The 23,261-nt window shown below is 43.9% G+C and overlaps 1 protein-coding gene across 1 annotated transcript in view; it reads left to right on the top strand.

Annotated features, from left to right (window-relative positions):
- Window positions 1-17,406, top strand: part of Chrna7 (cholinergic receptor nicotinic alpha 7 subunit) — an 86,673-nt gene extending 69,267 nt beyond the window's left edge. Inside the window, exons 5-10 of the mRNA XM_042697471.1 lie at window positions 5,072-5,151; window positions 7,770-7,937; window positions 9,787-9,981; window positions 11,093-11,179; window positions 12,693-12,802; window positions 16,885-17,406. Coding sequence (XP_042553405.1) covers window positions 5,072-5,151; window positions 7,770-7,937; window positions 9,787-9,981; window positions 11,093-11,179; window positions 12,693-12,802; window positions 16,885-17,406 — 1,162 coding nt within the window. The remainder of the gene's footprint in view (window positions 1-5,071; window positions 5,152-7,769; window positions 7,938-9,786; window positions 9,982-11,092; window positions 11,180-12,692; window positions 12,803-16,884) is intronic.
- Window positions 17,407-23,261: the final 5,855 nt, after the last annotated feature.

The following is a 23,261-nucleotide window of genomic DNA, read 5'->3' as shown; positions in this document are numbered from 1 at the left end:
AAGTGGTGCTATGGCTCAAGTGGTAGCACGCTAGCCTTGAGCTGAAGAGCTGAGGGACAGCACCAGGTCCAGAGTTCAGACCCCACAGCTGGACCCCCCCCAAAAAAAAGACAAGCCTGGGAAGTAAAATTTGCTAGACTCCCATCTCCAAAATAACCAGCCAGAAAGCAAGGATGGAGGTGTGACTCAAATGGTAGAGCACCAGCTGTGAGCTAAAAAAGTGTTAGCCTGGTATTCTGAATTCAAGTCTCAATGTTTGCACAAAACAGGGGGTGGGGAATCTTTTAAATAAAAAAATACAATGTAGACAGATAAAGGATGTTTTAGAAAGAATTAAACACCCAGGAAGCAATTTAGAAGAAAATAAGGAAGACATACACAAAATCTATTAGTTCTAACAGGAGTTTGTAGCTACAGACAGGCACTTAACACCTAGGGTCTTATGTATAGAAATTTGTGCCAGTAAGTTTAAAAATTTAGAGAATAGTATTTTCTATTTTAAAAAATAATAGAAAAGGTTGGGTGCTGGTGGCTTATTATGCCTGTAATCCTAGCTATTCAGGAGGCTGACATCTGAAGATTGTGGTTCAAAGCCAGCCTGGGCAGGAAAGTCTGTGAGACCCTATCTCCAATCAACCCCCATTCTTTTTATTTTTTTTGGGTCCGGTCGTGGGGCCTGAACTCTGGGCCTGGGCGCTGTCCCTCAGCTCTTCAGCTCAAGGCTAGCACTCTACCACTTGAGCTACCATGCCACTTCCGGCTTTTTTCTTTTTGCTTATGTGGTGCTGAGGAATCAAACCTCATGCATGCACGCAGGGCCTCATGCATGCAAGGCAAGCGCTCTACCACTGAGCCACCTTCCCAGCCCCTCAACCCCCATCCTTGAAAAAAAAAAAGCCAGAAGTGGAGCTGTGACTTAAGTGGTAGAGCCCTAGCCTTGAGAAAAGAAAAACAAAAAGCTTAAGGACAGTACCCAAGTTCTAAGTTCAAGGCCCAATACCGGCATCAAAAACAAAACAAAACAAAAACTCTGCAGCTATATGTGTCTTCCAGTAGTTTAGGGATAGAAAAAAAACATAGACCTGGCATTTGCAAATGAATACAGACAAAATTTAAATACCCATGAAAGCAGAGAGAAGAATGAAATGGATCCCAGTGCAGCCATCCCTGGCTTCGCGGTTAGCAGTCCTCAGCCAGCTACAAGACCTGGCATCGCGGAGAGGTTACAGCACAGTGGTAACTACTGGGCATGTGCTGAGCTGCATTCATCATTGTAGCCACTTGAGTCCCTGAGTTGCTTTGGACACTGAGTGTTTCAGAGGGACTTCATTGATGCAAAGAAGGTCTGGCTGTTGCCACCTGCCACCCCATTGAGTTACTAGGGTTGATTTGGTTAATGTGGCTGGCTTGGTGGGTGTTACTTTCCTCCTTCTCCCCACTCCATGTGTTCGTGATCCTTCCCAAATCTTTGTGCCTGGTTGATGATGACAACTCTTTCCCCCTAGAAGAGAACTACTCATAAGCCAAGGGTTAGAGAATAGTTTGTGCTCTTCAGGTAGAACCTGTAGAACGGGCCTCAGAGGGGTTGCGTTTCCTGCCACGGAGAGCTGTGTTCAAATTCAGTGTTTTGCAACAGGGCCTCTTTTTACAAGGCAATCTTAGCACCTGCCTTCATGTTCTGAACAGAGAAAAGTAAGTATTAGCGCAAATTTGTCACCCAAGTTTACTTTGTATGTTATTTGTTGATAAAAACGACAACAACAACAACCCAGCTTGCCTAAGGGAGAAAGAATTGGAAAATTACCATCGTGAATATTCAGATTTGGATTTTTGATCACAATCGCACTGTGAGAATAGCAAGGATTTCAGAATACTATTTGGATCAACAGTAGCCACAGAGCCACAGGCGTGACACTGGTGAGCTGTTGCTAATGGCAACAGCTCATCTTTTTTTTTTTTTTTTTTTTAGCCCATTCTCCTGGAGAATTTCTTCAGTGAAATTGATCTGAATACCTACAAGAAGATCTTGTAGGGACTGCTTTATTTTTTTAATCTTTCAGAATTGTATCACTAATCTAACAGATGTCATAGTATTCATTATGTATATGCCTAGAAAGCTGGGTCCCTGTGGCTTTCACTTGTATTCTAGGTACTTAAGAGGCTGTGACATCTGAAGACGGAGGGTTGAAGCCAGCCTGGATAGGAAAGTCCATGGGACTCATCTCCAATTAACCAGCTTAAGTGATAGAGTGTTAACTTTGAGAGAAAAAGTGAACAGACAGTGTCCAGGCCCCGCATTCAAGCCACAGTACTGGCAAATAATAATAATAATAGTAATGTTTTAAAATACATCCTTAATCAAACCCATACCGTTTTACAGTGCATTTTTCTCTCTCTCTTTCTTTCACTTTCTCTGAATCCCTGTTCTCTCGTGAGATCCCTAACTCTCTCTCTCCCTCTCTCTCTCATTTGGATCTCCCTTCCCTGGCCTTGGCTTAGATCATAGCCATGCCTTCTATCTCCAATTTAATCTAAAAGTTTATTTCTCCTTTCTTGGCTTTCACTCTCTACTTTCTGAAGCTTGTCAAGGTCATCCACGTAGGAAAGAGACTCTGAAGCCTTGTGTGCCTGACAATGCCTTTCTTTGCCTTCATGCTTGAATAGTTTCTTTTCTGCTGTATGAATTCTCTTTGTGTTTCTTTGGAGATTTCTCTCTCCCTTTCAGCCTCCCCATTGTCTCCTGGCGGAGCTTCTGTTAGTGGCATGAGCTCTGCAGCAGCTCTTGTCATTTGTGCTGTGTGTGTGTCATTTCTGTCCTATTTGTTGTCTGTGGTGCTTATCAGCCCAACTTCCCATCATTTATCGGGGAATTATTTCATCAGTCATGGCTTTAATTCCCATATTCCTCTCCATTTTTCTAATTGTCATATTCTCTTGAATCTGGAGGGAGGATATTACTTTTGTGAGAAGTCATTTTTCATTCTTTTCTTCGGTAGTTGCTATTTGGATCTTCTGGGGGGGAAAATATGTCTAGCCAGGCACCGGTAGCTCACACCTAGCTTATCTGAGGATTAATGTTCGAAGCTATCCTGGGCTGGAAAGTGCATGAGACTCTTATTTCCAATTAACCACTAAAAAGCCAGAAGTGGAGCTGTGGCTCAACAGTTCTAGCCTTGAGCAAAAATATCTCAGAGATGGCATCCAGGCCCTGAGTTCAAACCCCAGGACTGGCACCAAAAAAAAAAATATGTATCTTTGATTATATATCTCATGGTAATGATTGATCACTAATCTCTGGTGATTCTGAGGATCTCAGGCAGAGAATGGGGTTTTTTGGTTATCTGCTGTGAATAGTGAGATTTGACTGGCTGTCTAGCTTTTTGTGGGATTGCTTGTGTTTATTTGCATGTGCAGCTATCTTAAAGATAATCAGGATTTGCTTTTCTATTTGTTTGTGTGCCAGCACTATAACTGGAACTCAGGGCTGGTGGCTGTGCTTTTAGCTTTTTCACTCAAGGCTGGTGCTGTACCACTTCAGTCACTGCTTCACTTCTGTCTTTTTTGGTGATTAATTGGAGAAAAGTGTGTCTCAGATTTATCTGCTTGGGCTGGCTTTGAACTATGATCCTCAGATCTCAGCCTCCTGACTAGCTAGGATGATAGGTGTAAGGCAATAGTGTAAGCCAGCGTGCAGGATTGGTTTTAATTAGGTAAATGGGCAGACCTACAGAGAGGAAAGTGTATCATTAAGGAACACATTTCTACTTGTCGTTTCCTAAAAGCAAGAAACAGAGCATACCAAGAAGCAGGGCGGGGCTTGGCGGAAGTACTCATGTGATCAGGAGGCTGAAAGGACTTATAATAATTCCAGGATCTTTCTTGTGGTTTCCCTGGGATGGAACAGGGAAGGCTGGGTAAGACTGGAATCATGTCAGCAGGCTCTGGGGTATGGGAGCTGCTCCCACATGTGCCTGGCTAGTGGGGCAGGTGAATTGCGGCCCTGAGTGTTAAGAGCCTGGTGGAAAAGCAGTTTAATTAGGGTGTGGGCTCTGGATGGATGGATTTGTTATTTGAAAGGCACTCCTGAAGGAGTTGTTGGCTGTCTCTAGGAATTGACAAATCCCAGGAGCACAGTCTCTCACAGCAGAAGTCAACAGATCAAACACAGAAAGTACATGTTGTGGTTAACACAGGCTGCCAGTGTTAATTGTTGCTTTTTCCTTCTAATCCCCTCTCCTCCAATTTCCTCTTTTCTCTCTCTCCCCCTCCTCTTCTCTCCCTTCCTTTTTCTCTCGCTTCTCTCCTCCTCCTCTCTCCCCTTCTCTCCCTTTTTCCTCCTGTGTCTCCTCCTTCTTTCTCTCCTCTCTCTCTCTACCTCTCTCTCTTTCCCTCTCTCTCTCTCTCCCTCTCCCTCTTTTCTTTACCCAAGTTGTAACTCCTGGCTACAGAAGGTTCTCACCTAGGTACAGATGGAGCAGGCATCCATCTAAAACATCCTCAAATTAGCATCTTTGTATAGACTTTTTGTATTATATACTCTGTATATTACAATCCCTTTGTCTTCACTGACTGTGGGTCTGGATCCCCTCCGGGGCTTTGCTGGTATCCAGCTCCCTCCCTCCCTGTCCTGCAGCATCCATCAATCAGGATACCTCTGTCAAGTCCCAGCTAAGTGTGGACTGCCTTCAGGAGACTTGAAACAAGAGCTCTGAACACAGCAGGTTCAAATCTCTACCCTCTAGGGCTGGCAGGGTAGCCACAAGCCAATCTCTGCTCCTTATCTCTGGCACAAATGGAGATACAATGACATTTCTTTCACACTGATAGCTTACCAGTGGGCTTTTGGATAGGATCTTTGTTTTGTACACATAATGAACACCACCACAGCAAACTCTGCGCTGAGCAGACTTCCCAGGTAAGTCCCATTGGTAATTCCAGACCAGGTATAAGGTTGTCTGGGTACAAAGATGGACACACCAGAAGCTGATGCTCTTCTTACTGGTGGCACAGCAGATCTAAGGGCCCCAAGAAACCCACAGCCTGACTCATGGAACCCTTTTCCTACTTCTAGTGCTGATGAACGGTTTGATGCCACCTTCCATACTAACGTCTTGGTGAATGCTTCCGGGCATTGTCAGTACCTCCCTCCAGGTAAGATCTACTTCCTGTTAGAAGCTTTCAAGGAAGTGTGTGTGTCATCTGTCCTGATGGCTGCCCACCCATGCACAGTGCATCTCACCCTTACCATTTCTTCCCCTCAAATGCCTTCAAATGTCTCCTCAAGTTGGACCGATTTCACTATTGCTTTGGTCTTAGAATCCTGACTTTGGATGGTCTTTGCCAACATTTGTCATTTGTTCTTACTTTTCTGTCACATATGTGCTCCTTAAAGTCAACCCGACAGATGAAACAAGTCTCCGTGAATAGGTGACTTCCAATTCTCCTTTTCACTTGTAAATGTGCTAACTGAGCCCTTTTCCTTCCATTTCAGTCCACAAGCCTGATCACCAGACCACCGGGTCCTCCATTTCTATCTACCATTTTCCTCCTGGCTATGCCTTAGTGTCTTGGTAGATCTTCAGGATCTGAGACATGGTGGGAGTTGGGCACCATGTTTTGAGTTCATACAATTCATGTGCAGATTAGAGAGTCATGGTCCTATGCTTTCAAAAAAGAGTTCATGAAGGGTTTGATCCTGGATCTGGGCTGACTCCTTCTCAACTTCCTGGTGGTTAAGAGCTTCCTGAACTTCACACGCACGCACACACACACACACACACACACACACACACACCATTTCTGTGGGTCTCACCAAGGCTCTGAACTACTTGGTGCCCAAATGAGGCCTGGAAAATTGCAGTTTCATGACTGAAGTGTGTGTTTTAGTATATGGATCTTAGTAGTTGGATATTCATTGTTTTTAAAATTCTCATTTAATTTTTTTTTTTTATTGAGCTGGGAAGGTGGCTTAGTGGTAGAGCACTTGCCTTGCATGCTTAAGGCCCTGGGTTCGATTCCTCAGCACCACATAAGCAGAAAAAAAAATAGCCGGAAGTGGCTCTATGGCTCAAGTGGTAGAGCGCTAACCTTGAGCTGAAGAGCTGAGGGACAGCGCCCAGGCCCAGAGTTCAGGCCCCATGACCGGACCCCCTCAAAAAAAATTTTATTATCTTTAAGTAGTTGTACCAAGGGGTTTCAAGTCCACGTGTCAGTGTGTGAGTGCAATGCGTGCATCTTGATCACTGTCACCCCTTGCATTGTTCTTCTCCAATAGTTGGATGTTAATACTTGAATTTTTTTTCTGTTTTTGGATGGTGTGGAAGTTAAAAAATTTTTTTTGCATATTCTTTTGAAGAATTAGCTTCCCCAGGGCCACTTCCTGCTCAGAAGAAATCTGTGTTACATTGCCTGTGTGTGTATGCGCACGCATGTGCACCCCCCCCCCATCAATCTGTACCTTTATTCATGCATCCTCTCCCTTCCTCATCCCACAACAAAGCCGGCTTTGCCTTCTGCTTCCTTGTTTACTTGCTCTTCCTGTGAGCAGATGATAAGCCTCAGCAGACAGAATCTATGTGTGTTTACCTTAGAATTTATCACTCTTCAACAGCATGGGACGTGTGTGTCAATAAATGAATGAATAAGCGATTGCACCAGGCAAAGACGGCCCAGCCCGCTAATGGGAAGAGGGCCTCAGCCATGGTTTGCAGATTCCTGCGAACACATAAAGTCATAGCGTGAATCAGAATCACAGGACCTTATGGAGATACATAGTTGACAGTATTTCCCCACCATGGTGCTGAGGCGGGGTCAGTGTTTGCAAGGCCCTCAGTCTCTTCACTTCAGCAGCAGAAATGTGCAGAAGGCCAGTTTACCTGTTCCAGTCATGCCTGGAGCACCTGCAGCATTTTTCCTGAGCAGGGAAGAACACCAGACACCAGAAAGTAGAATGGGCTTAAGGGTTTATCCAGTCTCCTTCTTGTGACCTAGAAAATCCATTTCTACCTTACTGGGGCCCACAGTGTCTTGTTTTTGCTTTTTATTTTCTTCTTGTTTTTAGTGAGAAGTCTTCCTTTCATCCAAGAATTCTCTCTTTGCCTTAACTATCATTTACCTACCACCTCCTACCTCCCTTTCAGATTTTCTTTCTAACCCCTTCATCTGTTTTTATCAATTGATCTGAGATTTTTTTTCTTTTTGGTTTATATTCTTCACGTTTATTACTTACAGTCTGAAGACATTCATGGAAACGCAAGCTTATAGAGTCAATTCTTGGGCAGGAAAACCCTGAGAACATTCTCCTGCAACAGAGACTGTCACCGTGTTTGGATTTTAAATGACGGTGAAGCTGTGGCTGAGCTTCTTTCCTAGGCATTTTCGAAGGAAGAGAGAGGAGAGAAGAAGGAAGGGGAAAAAAGGAAGGAAGGGGGAAAGGGAAGGAGGGAGGAAAGAAAGTATGGGGACAAGAAGGGGAAGAGAAGGAAAGGAGGGAGAGAAAGAAAGTGGGAGAGAGAAATAGAGAAATAGGAAGGGAGAGAGAGGGGGTGGGAGGGAGGACGAGGAGGAGGAAAGAGGAAGGAAGGGGAGGGAGGAAGAAGGAAGGCGGGAATGGAAGAAGAAAGAGTGAGGGAGGAAAAAGGAAGAGAGAAATGCAGTTTGTTCTGGACAGGTGTGCTTTGGTTTGATGGGGTGTGATGGACCGGAGTCATTGCCACTTTCTTTATGGGCTTCCATACCTGTTTCCTGATGGCGACTGTCACGCAACGCAGGTATTTTCAAGAGCTCCTGCTACATCGACGTCCGCTGGTTTCCCTTTGATGTACAGCAGTGCAAACTGAAGTTTGGGTCCTGGTCCTATGGAGGCTGGTCCTTGGACCTGCAGATGCAGGAGGCAGATGTCAGCAGCTACATCCCCAATGGCGAATGGGACCTCATGGGTAAGCCTAGCCAAGATGCCAGCCTTGTAGAATAAAAGAGAGCTGCATTCCTCCTTAGAGGAGCTTGGGATTCTCTATTGTCCTTTGCAGTGTGAGCATTTGCTGAACTTGGCAGAGCTCTGGATTGTTTACTGAGCGCTCCAGGGTGAGACACCAAAAACAATTAGCAAACACATTGCTTTCCAAGAGAAACGAGCCGCCATATCGCCGTGCTGAGGATGTGTTTCAGCAAGTCAGTGCTGGCGTCGGCACCGATACACAGATTTGCAAATCAGGAAGTGCAGATTCAGCCAGGCACTGAACCAGCACTGCCAAGGGGGAGATTTGGGTTTATAACAAATAGTGTGGCTGGGAAAACGTTGGCACTGGGTGAGGAGGAGGGGGGAAGAAAGGGAGGAACCCAAGAGGTGGTTGGAAACCAAGGCAAATTTGAGTGGTCATAAGTTTGCCAGTCCATTGGCATGTCTGGGCCGGGCATCCAACTGGCCATTTTCTCAAAGTGGCATTTCTCAAATTTTGCCAAGTACCATTTGATTGTGGGACATTTGTTCTTTCTGGTGGAATCAGCTCCCACCATGATGTTCTGTGTGGCAATCTACCCACCCAGCAAATCTCTAAGGCTCAGAGAAGGATTTGGTTCTCAATGCTCTTGGGTCACACAAGAGAATTGCCACGACCCTTTAGACCGATTTTGTCAGTGCAGCTTTGTAAATGGAGTCCCTGTATGGTGGGTAATACTCAGAGTGTGTTGTTAGGAAACTTTTGACCATTGTGTCATGATTGGAAATCCACAAACTTGGCTTGCTACGCAATCACTGGGTGATACAATCTTACCAACCCCCCCTGTTGTATATTGGTTCCTTCTTTGACAGACATATCATTATGTGTAAGTCACACCCATAATTACACATATAATGATATAAAACTGGCTGTGTATTAAAGATGACCATATAGTGATAAATGATACAGGACTCTAGGTATTCACACACAGTGAGACCAAAGGAAGATATTCTTAGGGGAAGAACACAAGGGTGCAATGCTTCTGTGCCTCTGATCACATAAAATAATAGTTATTAAGATGAACTCCCAGGAAATGGAAGCAAGTGGACTTTCTTTTTCTTTGCATTTTTGTCTTTTGTCTGAACCTGGGGCTCAAAAATGGAGGGACAAAGGGTGAGCAAATGCAGCAGAGATACTCAGAAGAAACTATTTTGGAAATGGACCATACAACTTGAGGGTAGGGATGAGAGGGAAACACTGGAAGAGAGAGAAGGGGTGACATTGTCCAAAAAGAAATGTACTCATTACCTGACCTATGAAACAGTAACTCTACTGTGTATCATCTTTATAATAACAATAAAACTTTATTCTAAAGAAGAAAGCCAGGTACTTCCAGTCCCATCACCAGAATATCTGCCAGTTTGTCTTTTTCTTTTTTCTTTTTTGATTGGTCATAGAGCTTAAACTCAGGGCCTGGATGCTATCTATCCTTGAGCTCTTTTCCTCAAGGCTAGGGCTCTACCACTTTGAGCCACAGCTCCACTTCCTGTTTTCTGAAAGAGTCTCGTGGGCTTTCCTGCCCTGGCTGCCTTTGAACTGTGATCACTCATCTCAGTCTTCTGAGTAGCTAGCATTACAGGCATGAGCCACCAGCACCAGGCTTGCCAGTTTGTCTTTAAACAGCTCTTTAACAATCCAACAAGGGTTGAAGAAAACTCGCACATACCCATTTTTTCAAATCACTGAACAGACTGACGTGACACGATCACATGCAATATCTACATTGGAACGGACAAAGCCACTGTGTGTTCTGACCCCGCTTCTTGCCTTGCCCCTCTGTCCCACGCAGGAGTCCCAGGCAAGAGAAGCGAAAAGTTTTACGAATGCTGTAAAGAACCCTATCCGGATGTTACCTACACGGTGACCATGCGTCGCAGGACCCTCTACTACGGGCTCAACCTGCTCATTCCCTGTGTGCTCATCTCCGCCCTGGCCCTGCTGGTCTTCTTACTTCCTGCAGATTCTGGCGAGAAAATCTCCCTCGGTAAGTGACCAGGCCCCTTCCTTGAGGTCAGCCCTGCGGTGCTTTCTATGGACCACGTAGCGGTGACATTGGGGGACCCCCAAGCCTTCTTGGCTCACCACCTCTAGGTCTCAACCCCAGGAGTTCCTGACTCCTCCTCCAGCCAAGGTGGACAGATGTGTCCTCCTAAGAAAATACATCGGCATCCTGGGATTGTCTAGTCCTGCATAGGGGAGGACACACAAGGGAGAGACTTGATCTAATCTCCTCTGAGGGGCCTGGACTCCGCTTCATCCTGTTTCTTGGCGGCAGCTGGTCAGCCTCTGTTAGGAGTAGGGGACAGTGTAGCTCAATGATCGACTTGCATCGGTAACTTGGCGACTCTGAGCAATGTAAGAAAGGTTGTTTCTCATCTACAAAGCTAAAGATTTTGAATGCAATGTGTTTCTTTATTTCTGGTGGTCCTGAAAAACATACATCCTTTACGATGCAGTGGAAATCATTTGCAAGCCTCTGATTTTCTGGGTACAAGGCTCAGAATGTTCAATAATTTATCCAGTCACACAGCTAGGAAGGACCAAAGTCACATTGGGAAACTCGGTCTCCTGTGTGTGTGTGTGTGTGTGTGTGTGTGTGTGTGTGTGTGATTCACTCAAGGCTCCTGCTCTACCATTTCAGCCACAACTCCACTTGCATTTATTTTTTCCTGCCTAGGCTGGCTTTGCTCCTCGATCCTCAGAGCTCAGCCTGCTGAATAGCTACCCAGATGTGAGCCCCTGACACCTAGCCAAAACTAGTTCTTCTGATTGCACACTTTCCCAATCTTACTACGAGAATCTCCCTCAGCAAAAGCATCCAATAAAGAGCTGGAGAGGTAATTGGGTGGTGTTAATCCTTTCCAGGTCCTGTGGTTCTTAGACATGTCTCCACTGGGGATTCTTGGGAGCTCTAGAAGGTGACAAGGACCACAGAAATATGCATGCCCCCATGTGAACAAAACGCACATATCCGTCCCTCAGCCCAGTACCTCCTTATATTCCCTGAAACCTAGGTCAGGAGTGAGGTCAGGTAGAATTTACCTGATATTACCTGGCTATTTTACCTAAGGAACTGCCTTCCATTTCTGTTTCAGGGATTACAGTCTTGCTGTCGCTTACTGTCTTCATGCTGCTGGTGGCCGAGATCATGCCTGCAACTTCTGATTCAGTGCCCTTGATAGGTAAGGCAAGAGATGGAACCAGTCATTATTTTTTTCATAGTACTGGGATTTGAATTCAGAGCCTTGTGTATGCCAGGTAGATTATCATTTGAGTCATATCCATTTTTTTTGGTGTAGTTATTTTCTGTTAAGGTCTTACATTTTTGCCACCCTGGCTTTGCCTGAACCTGTGATCTTTCTCCTACCCATAACCTCTTACATACCTGAGATCACAAGCATGTATCCTCAGATCTGATTGATTAATATGGGGTCTTTCTGGTCTTGAACTGTGATCCTCTTCATGTCCACTCCCAAGTAGTTTGGATTACAGATGTGAGCCGCTGCACCTAGACATGAGTTTGACTCCTTTTTTTTTAAAGAAAAGGGTTAGAGAGAGCTGTGGATTTCTCGGTAGATGAACTGTCCATGACTCTGGATCTTTACTGCCCCCTCTATTTTCTCCTAGAACTATTCAGAGTGACCCATGACATTTGCTTATTTAGGCCCAAGTAAGACAAAGGACATGGCCAACTTTGTGCTTTATGTTTCAGTTGCGTGAATGGCCGCGAGTGGAGTCCTGTACCTATCGTGCCAGTATTTGGGAGGCAAAGTCAGGAGGTTCACTTGAGCTCAGGAGCACAGACAAGGCAACATAGCAAGAACTTTTTATCCCATTCATGCTTACTTGATAAGCCAAAGATTTTACGATCCGACACTCATTATGTTAACGAGACATCGCTTTCCCACTAACCTTTCATTAAAATCAAGAAGTACACACTGTAATTCCTAATCATTCTCTCCTGAGATACATTGATGTTTCTGTATAAAATAAGAGATTGGGGCCAGGTGCCAATGGCTCATGCCTGTAATCCTAGCTCGTCAAGAGGCTGAGATCTGAGGATCGTAGTTTGAAGCCAGCCCCAGCAGGAATGTCCATCAGAGTCTTACCTCCAATGAACCACCAGAAAACCAGAAGCAATGCTGTGGCTCAAAGTGGTAGAGCACTAACCTTGAGCAAAAGCGCTCAGGGACAAGAGCGCAGGCCCTGAGTTCAAGCCCCACTACCCACGAAATAATAAATATAAGTGAGTGGTTGAATACAAACAGAACACAAAGGATTTTACCATGAGAGGTATAAGGCACAATTTCTACCCAGGAATGGATGACAGACACAAGAGACAATCCTAGCTGTTTCTATGCACCTTTCTGGATGGGCTCATGCAAAAGAATGCTCAGCTGGGCTGAGACTACATCCGGGCTTACATTCCTGGTTAGAAAGCAAGCTAATTGTGAGGATGGAGGAGACAAGATCATTCCATTGGGTGTCACATCTCCTGTGGGAGTTGCAGCTCCTATGTGGCGGTAGGATGTCATGTCACGTTTCTGGGCTGTTCTTTCCCCTATAGCTTACTTTCTAGCATGACTGCACTGTAGGCTTTGACCATAAGAGGAAGGGGTTAGCTTCACCTCTGTGTCCTGTGATGTGGGCATTATGAGGGCCCTAGGATTCACCTTGAGTCTGTTTTCTCCACAGCCCAGTACTTTGCCAGCACCATGATCATCGTAGGCCTGTCGGTCGTGGTGACAGTAATTGTGCTCCAATACCACCATCATGACCCCGATGGCGGCAAGATGCCCAAGTGGGTATGTTCCTCCCCCTCCTGTAGCCTCAGAACCTTCCCAAAGAGAGGCTCTCATAAGGTTTTTTAAAAACCATCCCTCGACTAACATCATTCCATCTCACTTTACCTCTGCCTGTCTCTGCAGCAGATGCAATCAACATGTACATGCTCTTTGGTGTCTATCCCATAATTTTTGTGTGTTTTGTTTTGTTTTTGGTGTGTGCATACTGGTACTAAAGCTTGAACTCAGGGTCCGGGATCTGTCCCTTAGCTTTAATTTTTTGCACAAGGCTGGTGCTTTACCACTTGAGTCATAACTCTACTTCCAGCTTTTTGTTGGTTTACTGGAGATAAGAGTGTCATGGAACCCGGGCTCTGGTGGCTCACCCCTGTAATCCTAGTCACTGAGGAGGCTGAGAACTGAGGTTCCTGGTTCAAAGCCAGCCCGGGCAGGAATGTCCCTGAGAAAACTGGAAGTAGAGCCATGGCGTAAAGTGGTAGAGCCCTAGCCTTGACCAAAACAGGCCAAGGACAGAGCCCAGGCCCTATGTTCGAGCCCCACGACCAACCTAAAAAAAAAGTCTCATGAACTTTTCTGCCTGGGTGTTTTTGAGCACTGATCCTCAGATCTCAGCCTCCTGAGTAGCTAGGATTACAAGTATGGGCCACTCAGTACCTGGCTTGGGTTTGAACTTTGAGCCTCAGATCTCTGCCTGAGTAGCTAGGATTGTAAGCATAAGTCCTTGGAACCTGGCTACTGTGGCATGTTTTAATCTGGCATTCCAGGGAGGACTCCTATACTGGTGCCCTGTACATTCTGCTAATACAGGGTTTTTCTAAAGTACTGTGTTTTTATACACCGTGGAATTCTGAGAAGCAGTAGGAATCAGAAGGTGAGAGACCAGCAGGAACATGGTTAGAGTTTCAGCACTCAACAAGGAACCAAAAGAATATGAAACAGAGCGAGCTGTGCATAAATACAGTGGTCCTTCTGTCTATAGGGGATGGGTTCCAGGGTACACTGAAGATACTGAAATCTGCAGATATCGGAGACACTTATATAAAATAGTGCAGTATAAAGCCTACGCCCCTCTTTCCATGAACTTTAAAACATCTCTGCGTGACATATACCTAACACAATGTAAATGTTGTGTAAATCGTTGCTATGTTGCATTGTTTTAAGAAATAAGGCAAGGAAAAGTCTGTACATATTCAGTAGGGATGCGGGGTTTTGTTTGCTTATTTGCTTGTGCTGGCATTGGGGCTTGAGGTCTACACTTCCTAACCCCAACCACTGATTCTCACTTGCCTTTTTCACTCAAGACTGGCACTCTCTTTATAGAAGCACCCTTCCAGCCTCTTTTTGGTGATTTATTAGAGATAAGAATCCTCATAGCCTTTTCTGCCTGGGCTGGCTTCAAACCATGATCCTCAGATCTCAGCCTTTTGAGTAGCTAGGATCGCAGGCTTGAACCATCAGTACTTGGCAGAAATTTCTTTTTACAAACCCCAGTTGTTCAAATGTGTGGAGGTAGGATCCTGGGATGTAGATGACTTAAACATACGTAAATTCAGTACCTTTGTGTATATCTACTTGCATCCTCATAAGCCCTAATACTCATAAGCAAGATACCAGCCCACCTGGTACCCTGTGTATTTATATGAAATTTTGTCTCTCTACCTATCTCTCTGAGGCAGGAAAGCCACTCCCCTGCTTCGAAAGCCAAAAAACCAAAATTAACATTTTTACATAAGGAAATCTGGCTTTGATTCTTTCTATTACCATTTGCTTGAATTCCCTCTTTTTCTTCCCAGGATTGGTTTACAGTAGCACAAAAGCATAAAACACTCATTCTTTTAAGTATTTTGATGGATGTGTAGAGAAAGGCCTGGAAACACAGAGACACAAAATCGTTTTGATGACCTAGTGGCATTTACTCTTCCAGGAAAAAAAAGGGGGAAGTGGGGGGAATCTTAATTAAAAGCATATGCTAATTATAAACTTCTTCACACAACAGCTTGTTAAAACCAGTGGGTCTGCAATAATGTAATGGATATACATCACTCTCTCTTTTTATATAGTAGGCTGCATTGTTCTTTCCATTCTGTGTGTGTGTGTGTGTGTGTGTGTGTGTGTGTGTGTGTGTGTATGAGAGAGAGAGAGAGAGAGAAACAGCCTCAGAGGGACTCTTATTATGATCTGATGCTATGAAGAAGATACTGCTGGGTGCAGTGGCATTATCTGACATTTGAACAGTCAGAAACACAACGATAACCTAACAGAAGAGGTTAGAGGCACCGTTTGAGAAGTGCCAGGAGGATAATTTCATCTTTGGAGATGCTTTGGCCTTGAAAGCTAATGATTCAGGCCCTAGAATTCAAAATAGACTTGGACACGCAGATTCTTCCAGCTGAGTACTTGCCTCAGGGCACAGACCCCTACAGTGGAAGTGCCCAGGCCTTGCTCAGCTCTAACCTGAACAAATGCCTCTGGGGCTAGACTCACGCACAGTCCAGGAGAGTCTCCCTGGAGATCTAGCCCAGGCTAGACTCACGCACAGTCCGGGAGAGTCTCCCTGAAGATCTAGCCCAGTCTGAGAGAGAAGGGTTGGGCTAAGTCATGAGAATCTTTCTTTCTTTCTTTCTTTTAACTTTTTTTAATTCTTTTTTTAAATTTTTAAAATTTTTTTATTTTTTATTGTGAAAATACTGTACAGAGGGGTTACAATTACATGGGCAAGATAATGAGTACATTTCTTATCAAGCATTGCAGCCTCCTCCTTTGTTTACCCTTCACATCCCTTCCCACCCCCCCCCACCCCCCCCCACCCCCCCCCACCCCCCCCCACCCCCCCCCCCTCCGCCACCAAAGTTGTAAAGTTCGTTTTCGACATGACAACTTGTACTTATTGTTGCAATGGGTCCATCTGTATCCTTATTTAAACGACTTGTTTTTCCCCTTCCCCTCCACAAATTATACCGACATCAAATACAGTGAAAGCAGGGGTTATACTGTGGGGGAGGGACATACAAAGCAACAAAGAAATAATCTTATAAATGCATTAGAAACAAATGCATGAGAAAAAAACATTTAAATACATATCTAAGGGTTCATTTTCCTAACATCACATTATCTGACCTTTTCTGCTTGACTCATACCTATACTAGATATTGCAAATAAGGGAAACCATGGGACCTATGTTTCTTTGGGCTTGGCTTACTTCACGTAATATAATTTTTTCCAAGCCTTTCCATTTCCTAACAAATGGGGCAATGTCATTCTTTCTGATGGAGGCATAGAATTCCATTATACAAAATGGAACCCTTTCTTTTTTTTTTAATCCCAGCTTCTGTTTTTGGAGGGAGTTCCAGTACTGGGTGTTGAACTCAGGGCTTTGAGTTCTCCTTTAGCTTTTTCATTCAAGGTTCAAAGCTCTATGACTTGAACGACACTCTGCCACTCCTGGCATCTCTTTGTCTTTTTTTGGTTAATTAGAGGTAATCTCCCAGACTTTCTTGCCAAAGGCTGACTTTTTGAACTGCAATCCTCAGATCTCAGCCTCCTCGGAAGTAGTTAGGATTCCCAGTGTGAGCCACCAAGTAGCTGGCTCACAAGGCTGTCTTTCTTAGAGAGTTTATTGTCAATTGCCCAGAAGTTATAATTCAGCAACAGGCTGGCAGGGCACGGATGGCTCACATCTGTCAATCTATCTACTCAGGCTGAGATGGGGGGATTGTGCTTTAAAGCCAGTCCTGGCAGGAAAGACCTTGAGACTCTTATCTCCAATGAACCACCAGAAAACGGGAGGTGGTGTTGTGGCTCAGAGTGGTTGAGCACTAGCCTTGGGCAAAAGAGATCAGGGACAACATCTAGGCCCTGAGTTCAAGCCCCAAAGCGGGTAAAAATCTGCCTAGATTTTTATTCTCAGCGTCCAATTTGTCTTAACCTTTATAATGAGTGAGAGAAGTCTGATCTCTCTTCCTCCAGCCTCAGTCCTAACGAGTGAAGCCGACCTTCCAATGGGGAGGTGGGGGGTGGGGGGTCACCATGATGGTCAGGATCAGCCAGTATCCACTTTTGAGCAGCCCCTGTCATTTCTGCAGACCAGAATCATCCTCCTGAACTGGTGCGCGTGGTTCCTGAGAATGAAGAGGCCAGGGGAGGACAAGGTCCGGCCAGCCTGCCAGCACAAGCCGAGGCGCTGCAGCCTGGCCAGCGTGGAGCTGAGCGCGGGCACGGGGCCCCCGGCCAGCAACGGCAACCTGCTGTACATCGGCTTCCGAGGCCTGGAGGGCGTGCACTGCGCCCCGACCCCCGACTCCGGGGTGGTGTGCGGTCGCATCGCCTGCTCCCCTTCGCACGAGGAGCATCACCTCCTGCACGGTGGGCAGCCCCCCGAGGGCGACGCCGACCTGGCCAAGATCCTGGAGGAGGTCCGCTACATCGCCAACCGCTTCCGCTGCCAGGATGAGAGCGAGGCGGTGTGCAGCGAGTGGAAGTTCGCCGCCTGCGTGGTCGATCGCCTGTGCCTCATGGCCTTCTCCGTGTTCACCATCATCTGCACCATTGGCATCCTCATGTCCGCCCCCAACTTCGTGGAGGCTGTGTCCAAAGATTTTGCCTAGGGTTGGCATGGTCCTGTAGACGTGGGAAATGCAGAGGCCAGCTGGGCGGGTGGAGAATCTGGTGGTGGAGGTGGGGTGGGGTGCTAAGGCTGCAGCAGCATTCATCGTGAGGGTTCTGGGGGGTCCATTCTGAGGGCGGTGGGTCCCCTGGCTGGGTTTAGTCACAGCAACACCGCAGCCAGAAGTTCTGTTCAATCCTCTTCTTTTGGTTGATTGATTGATTGATTTTTTTGGGGTGCGGGTGCTGAGGTCTGGAACTCAAGGCCTGGACACTCTTTCTTAGCTTTTATGCTCAAGGCTAGCACGCTACCACGTGAGCCACGCAGCTCTAACTTCTGGCTTTTAGGTGGTTCCACTGAAATAAGAGTCTCATCAACTCTTTCTGCTAAGGCAGTCTTTGCAGATCCTCAGATCTCAGCCTCCTGAGTAGCCAGGATTATAGGTGTGAGCTACCAGTGCCTGGCTTCAATCCCATCCTTATGCATATGGTTGGCCGCTGAGAGGTCGTGTGGCTGATTTGTGCACTCTCTGCGGAGCTGTGCAGAGGGGGTTGGGCAGCTGCGGGGTCAGGAGAGGCCTGTCCAGTTGGCTCTGCGTGTCTGCATGTCATCTGCTACTTGGCCCACATGAAAAATTCAATATTGTTGTTGCCTGTGTGCAAACCTAGATTGAAACCAAGCCTAATAAACACACTCATTAAGTCCGTTCCAATAATTGACTCGTGAAAGGAAAACAAACCAAAAACCAAAAAACCAAACACATAAAACCAAAAACACCTTAAACTAAAAACTTGTGAGTTTTTCTACAATTCCATCTTTTTTTCTCTCTCTCCCTCCCTCTTTTCCTCCCTCCTTCCCTGTCTGTCTGTCTGTCTGTCTCTCTCACTCACTCTCTCTCTCTCTCTCTCTCTCTCTCTCTCTCTCTCTCTCTCACACACACACACACACACACACACTCAGTTTTATGTCATTTAGGAGAGAGAGAAAGAGGAAAGCATGGTCTATAAAAGATGCTTTTATCAGCCCAATTTCTGCTAATCTACACAGTTTTGTGTCAGTTCTAATCTAGGACCAGGCCCAGTTAACTGAGTCTCCAGAGGTTTCAGAAGACTCCTGTGTTTCCTGTTCTGTCTGAGATGGAACTGAGGAGTTCCATCCTGCAAAACACAAAGTACAAGTAAGAGAAAAATGTCACCAGCCCGCAGAAATAACTAAAGCTAACTCAAACCATTCCTGTGTGTTTAAAAAATAATGATGCATTTCGTGTATCATGTGTGTTGGAGCTGATTAGTCTTAGAAGCGCATCTAACCATACAAATACAATCTGCAGAGTGGACAGGCGCCTTGGTCTGCTCCCCATATGTCAGGCCCAGGGGGTAAAAGCTTGGATCCTTTGGCTTCTTGATTAGCAGGAAATGGGGAAGGGGCTGGGACTTGGCTATCTCCTGGACTTCCCTGTCCAGGCTGGCTCGTACCTTGGATCCTCAGATCTCAGCCTCCTGAGTAGCTAGAAATTAACACCAGTGAGATACCTAGTACCTGGTCAACTTTATAATGTTTAAACCCCAGTGGTTAATCAGAAATCCTTTAAACAGTCTAGCTGAAAGTCGTCGCTTTGCCTCTTCTCGTTCTTATTTTTAAATGAAATCCAGGGGTAATTCATAAGAGAAAAACCTCTGCTGTTCTATTGTGTTAATCCAGTAAATTCTCATGAGCTGGAAACTGCATAAAAGGTGTGAGAAGCAGGGGGGGGGGGGAGATCTGTAATTGGTTTCTAGTCCCTGAGATACGGAAGATTAGTTTTTCCAGAGTAAAAGAAATTTCATGTACTTTTCCAGCCCAGCCTTCTCACTCATTTCTGGATCATGCGTATGAACTCATGTGCACTGGAAGAAGATAAAAGTTCGTGTGTGCTCTGTATGTGTTTGTGTGTGTGCAACATTGTGTGTGTGTGTGTGTGTGTGTGTGTGTGTGTGTGTGTGTGGTGTGACTTGAGACTGTGTTTATAAGAAAGTGGTGAATCTGGAAACTAGCACAACGCTGGTTTAGATCAGGGTCAGCCCCAAATTCACACCTTCTACTTGGGATGGACAGGTGACACACGGTATTTTTCTAGTTTTCTTTCTGTCTTTATTGTATTCCCCTCAACGTGTTTAGAAACAAACAGAAGTATTTTGCTATAGAAATAGAATGCTTTCTTTCTACTGGTTAGCCCCAGAGTTGATCCTTACTACATTTTTTGCTTTACAAAAGAAAACTTTTCAAGGATTTATATTTTATATGGAAAATACAGGTGAAATTAAAAACAACAACAAAGAAAAGTAGTTCATAACTTGGCCACCTGTACAAGTATTCTTTCATTTATGAAAATAGTAATAAGGATTCACTGTACACATAGTTAGAAAAATGGACATAATTAAAAAGTCCCTCTTTGCTTTCTCCTTCCTCTTCTCTCCTCAGAGGAACTCTTTTTGGAAGAACGGGAGGGAGGAGTCTAGAGAGGGAGACAAGGCAGGGTGGAGGAATGCTACCTAACACGATTGCTATATGAAGTACTTCTACTCAGTGCTTTGTCTTAGTATCTTTCCATCCCTCATTTCCTGAATGAGTACTGGCCTACCTCATCCGTCTTCCTAACTGCTTCGCTGCCATTGTTTCTGTGGACTGTTATTTATTTGATGATCTTTTACTGGTGAACATATAGTTCCTTCTGCTGTTGATTTTTATACACAGATCCAGAGTTAGCATCCTTCTGTGGCTATCCTGTCATGTTTTCAGTGAATATCTTGGTACACATGAAGAGAAGAGACTGTGTTTAGAACAAGAAGATTGAGAAATCAGGAAATTTGAGGGTATGGTCTTGATTTATAGCAGGGCCATCCTAAGACTTTCTCCATTCTATGTGGTAGGGACAAATCACACACACACACACACACACACACACACACAGAATTTTCTTTTCTTTTTTTAAAATTGAAGTTTCCAGAAGCAAGTAGATTGATTGGCAAGTAGAATTGGAATTGTCTGTTCAAGATGCACTGTATTCATAAACTGCTTGGTTGAATGGCAAATCCTTTGTACAACTACTTAAAGATAAAATGAAATAGTTTTAAAAATGGAATTGTTGGAATTCAGTCTATGTGCATTTGAATTTTTGACAACTATGGAAAGATTCTCCTCCAGAAACAAATCCCTAGAATACAATTATGTGTTGGGTATTTCCAAATTAAATTTGTTTCCAGTCTGGTAAAAAAAAATGATATTGCACTGTTATATTCTGCTTTAGTTCATTTTTACTAAGAGTGTGGTTGAATATCTTTTTAAACTGTTTTTTGGTAGTCTCAATGTTTGTAAAATGTATATCTTTTACATGATTTTTAGTTGGGTAATTTGGCTTTTTCTTACATTTGTTTATGCACATCAGGGACTTTCTGTTTTATGTCTTGAAGTTATTTTTTTAAGTTATCACTTGGCTTTTGATGTTGTTTATTGACACATACCAAGTTTAAATTTTCTACGTTGTCAATCTGTATTTTTCCTTTGTAGATCTTAAGATTAATTTCCAGTTTTTACAAAAGCCTTCCCTATTCTGAAATTACAAATAAACGTACTCATGTTTTCTTCTAAAACTTTCTGGTTTCATTTATTTGTTGTCATGTCTTCTGACTTCCCTGAGTTTAATTTTCATGCAGGAAATGGAAGTAAAGATCATTTTTTCTCCAAATCATTATCAGCCATACCAACAAAGTATTTATTAACAATGCATTTCTATAACTTGATAATAATTTTCCCCACTTGTTAAAATGTTACTTTATTTGTAAACTAAATTTCTTAACATGTTAGGATTTCATTCTGGTCTATTAATTTCTCTCTCTCTGAATGTCATTAATTTTTAAAGCTTTATTCATATTCATAGTAATATTTTCCACTCAATATTGGCTTTTCCCTCTTTCTCTGTCATATGCATTTATTTTTTCAGAATTGGAGTCACAATGACTTTATACATCAAGTCTTTCTATTCAGGAGCACTGTAGTCTAGGCATGTGTTCAAGTCTATTTTTGTCATTCAGAATGTTACAGTTTTGTTCAGACAGGACTGATGAATTTCTTGTCTTTAATTCCTGGATGTTTGGCTATCATTTTCACTGGGGTGACTTCCTCTAGTTTTGTTTGCTAAATAGGAAATAGGGTTTTTGTGTTATTGTCATTATCACCACTATGATTGTGATTTCTCACAAATTTTCTAGGATTTTCTCCCCCTCTCTTCCATTGTCTCTCTGCTTTCTCAATCCAATTGCATTTGAGCACAGTGTTAAGTCATAGATCCACAAGGCATAATTGTTTTGTTCCTAACATCAATGGGATGTTTTAATGTCTTGCACAGCTTTATTTGTATGAAGACATGCATTTTCCTTGTCGTAATAAAACAGTATCACCTGGCATTGTGGCTCCCACTGTAATCCTAACTACTCAGGAGGCTGTGATCTGGGGATCACAGTTGAAAACCAGCCTAGGAAGGAAAGGCTGGAAGACTTACTTCCACTTAACAAGCAAAAAGCCAGAAGTGGAGGTGTGATTTAAGTGGTAGGGTATCAACCATGTCTGGAAAAAGCTGGATGAGAATGCCAGGTCTAGAGTTCAAGCCCCAGCACACACACACACACACACACACACACACACACACACACACACACACACACACACACACACACACACACACACCCTCCCTCTCTTTCTCTCTCTCAAACACACACACCCAAATCCATGTGTTTTCTCAAAATATTTCTGAGAAGAAATACGGATATTATCTTTTTGTCAAAGCCTTTTTGGTATCCATGGAGATGGTCAGGACCTTTTTCCTTTGTTCTAGTGGAGTGTTTTATCATGTTAATAGGACTGTGAAGACTAAATCATTATATTCCTGAAGTGATCCTTACTTGGTATTATGATTTTTGCTATCAATATTCTTAATAAAGATGAATCGTTTGTCAGCTTGTTTCTGTGTTCACCAATGGATTCAGTCAAATGTGAATGAAAAATACCTGAAAAAGAAAGTTATATCTGTGCTGAACATATACACACCTTTGTTTTCCCTTGCTATTATTTCCTAAATAAAACAATTGAGTAGGCGCATATTATTTACATGATACTAGATATTATAAATAATTTAGAGAGTATTTGATATAAATGGCAGGATATATGCAGAACACATGCAAATCCTATCCTATTTCATAGGAAAGAATTGAGCTTGCTTGTATTTTGGTACTTATGGGAGGTCCTGGAACCAATCTGCTAAAAATACTAAGAGATGATTCAACTTGGCTTTAGAATAGTCTTTCTACTTAGGTTTCAAAGGAGCTCTATTATGTTTCTAGCCTTGAACCACAATCCACCAGGTCACCAAGTAGCTACACAGCTAAGACTATGGGTGTGAGCTACTGGTACCTAAGCAACAATGTCCAATTCTTTTTCTTCTATTTTAAATCTTTACCTTGAATTCATATTAGATTGCCATTACAACAAAGCCCATAGTTTTCCTTCTCTAGTAGATGCCTAGAATGTCCTTTCCTGCTCTGTGGAGAAAAACAAACAAAAAAAAAACCCAAGCTGTGTAATTGGGTATTGGTGACTCACACCTGTAATCCTAGTACTCAGGAGGCTGATAACTGAGGATTGTAGTTTCCAGCCTGGAAAGAAAAGTCTATGAGACTCTTATGTCCAGTGAACCAGGACAAGGTTGGACTGGACCCTACCTCAACTGATAGAGTGCTGGTCATGAGTGAAAAAAAAAAAAAGGTGGAATAAAAAGCTCAAGGCACTGAGTTCGAATTCTGGGGCCAGCACCAAACAAATAGA

Source organism: Dipodomys spectabilis, unplaced genomic scaffold, assembly GCF_019054845.1.
Source record: "Dipodomys spectabilis isolate Male_0828 unplaced genomic scaffold, ASM1905484v1 ptg000219l, whole genome shotgun sequence".
NCBI classification, from domain to species: Eukaryota; Metazoa; Chordata; class Mammalia; order Rodentia; family Heteromyidae; genus Dipodomys; species Dipodomys spectabilis.
The sequence above is the reverse complement of the archived record's forward strand: the minus strand, read 5'-3'. Positions and strand labels throughout refer to the sequence as shown.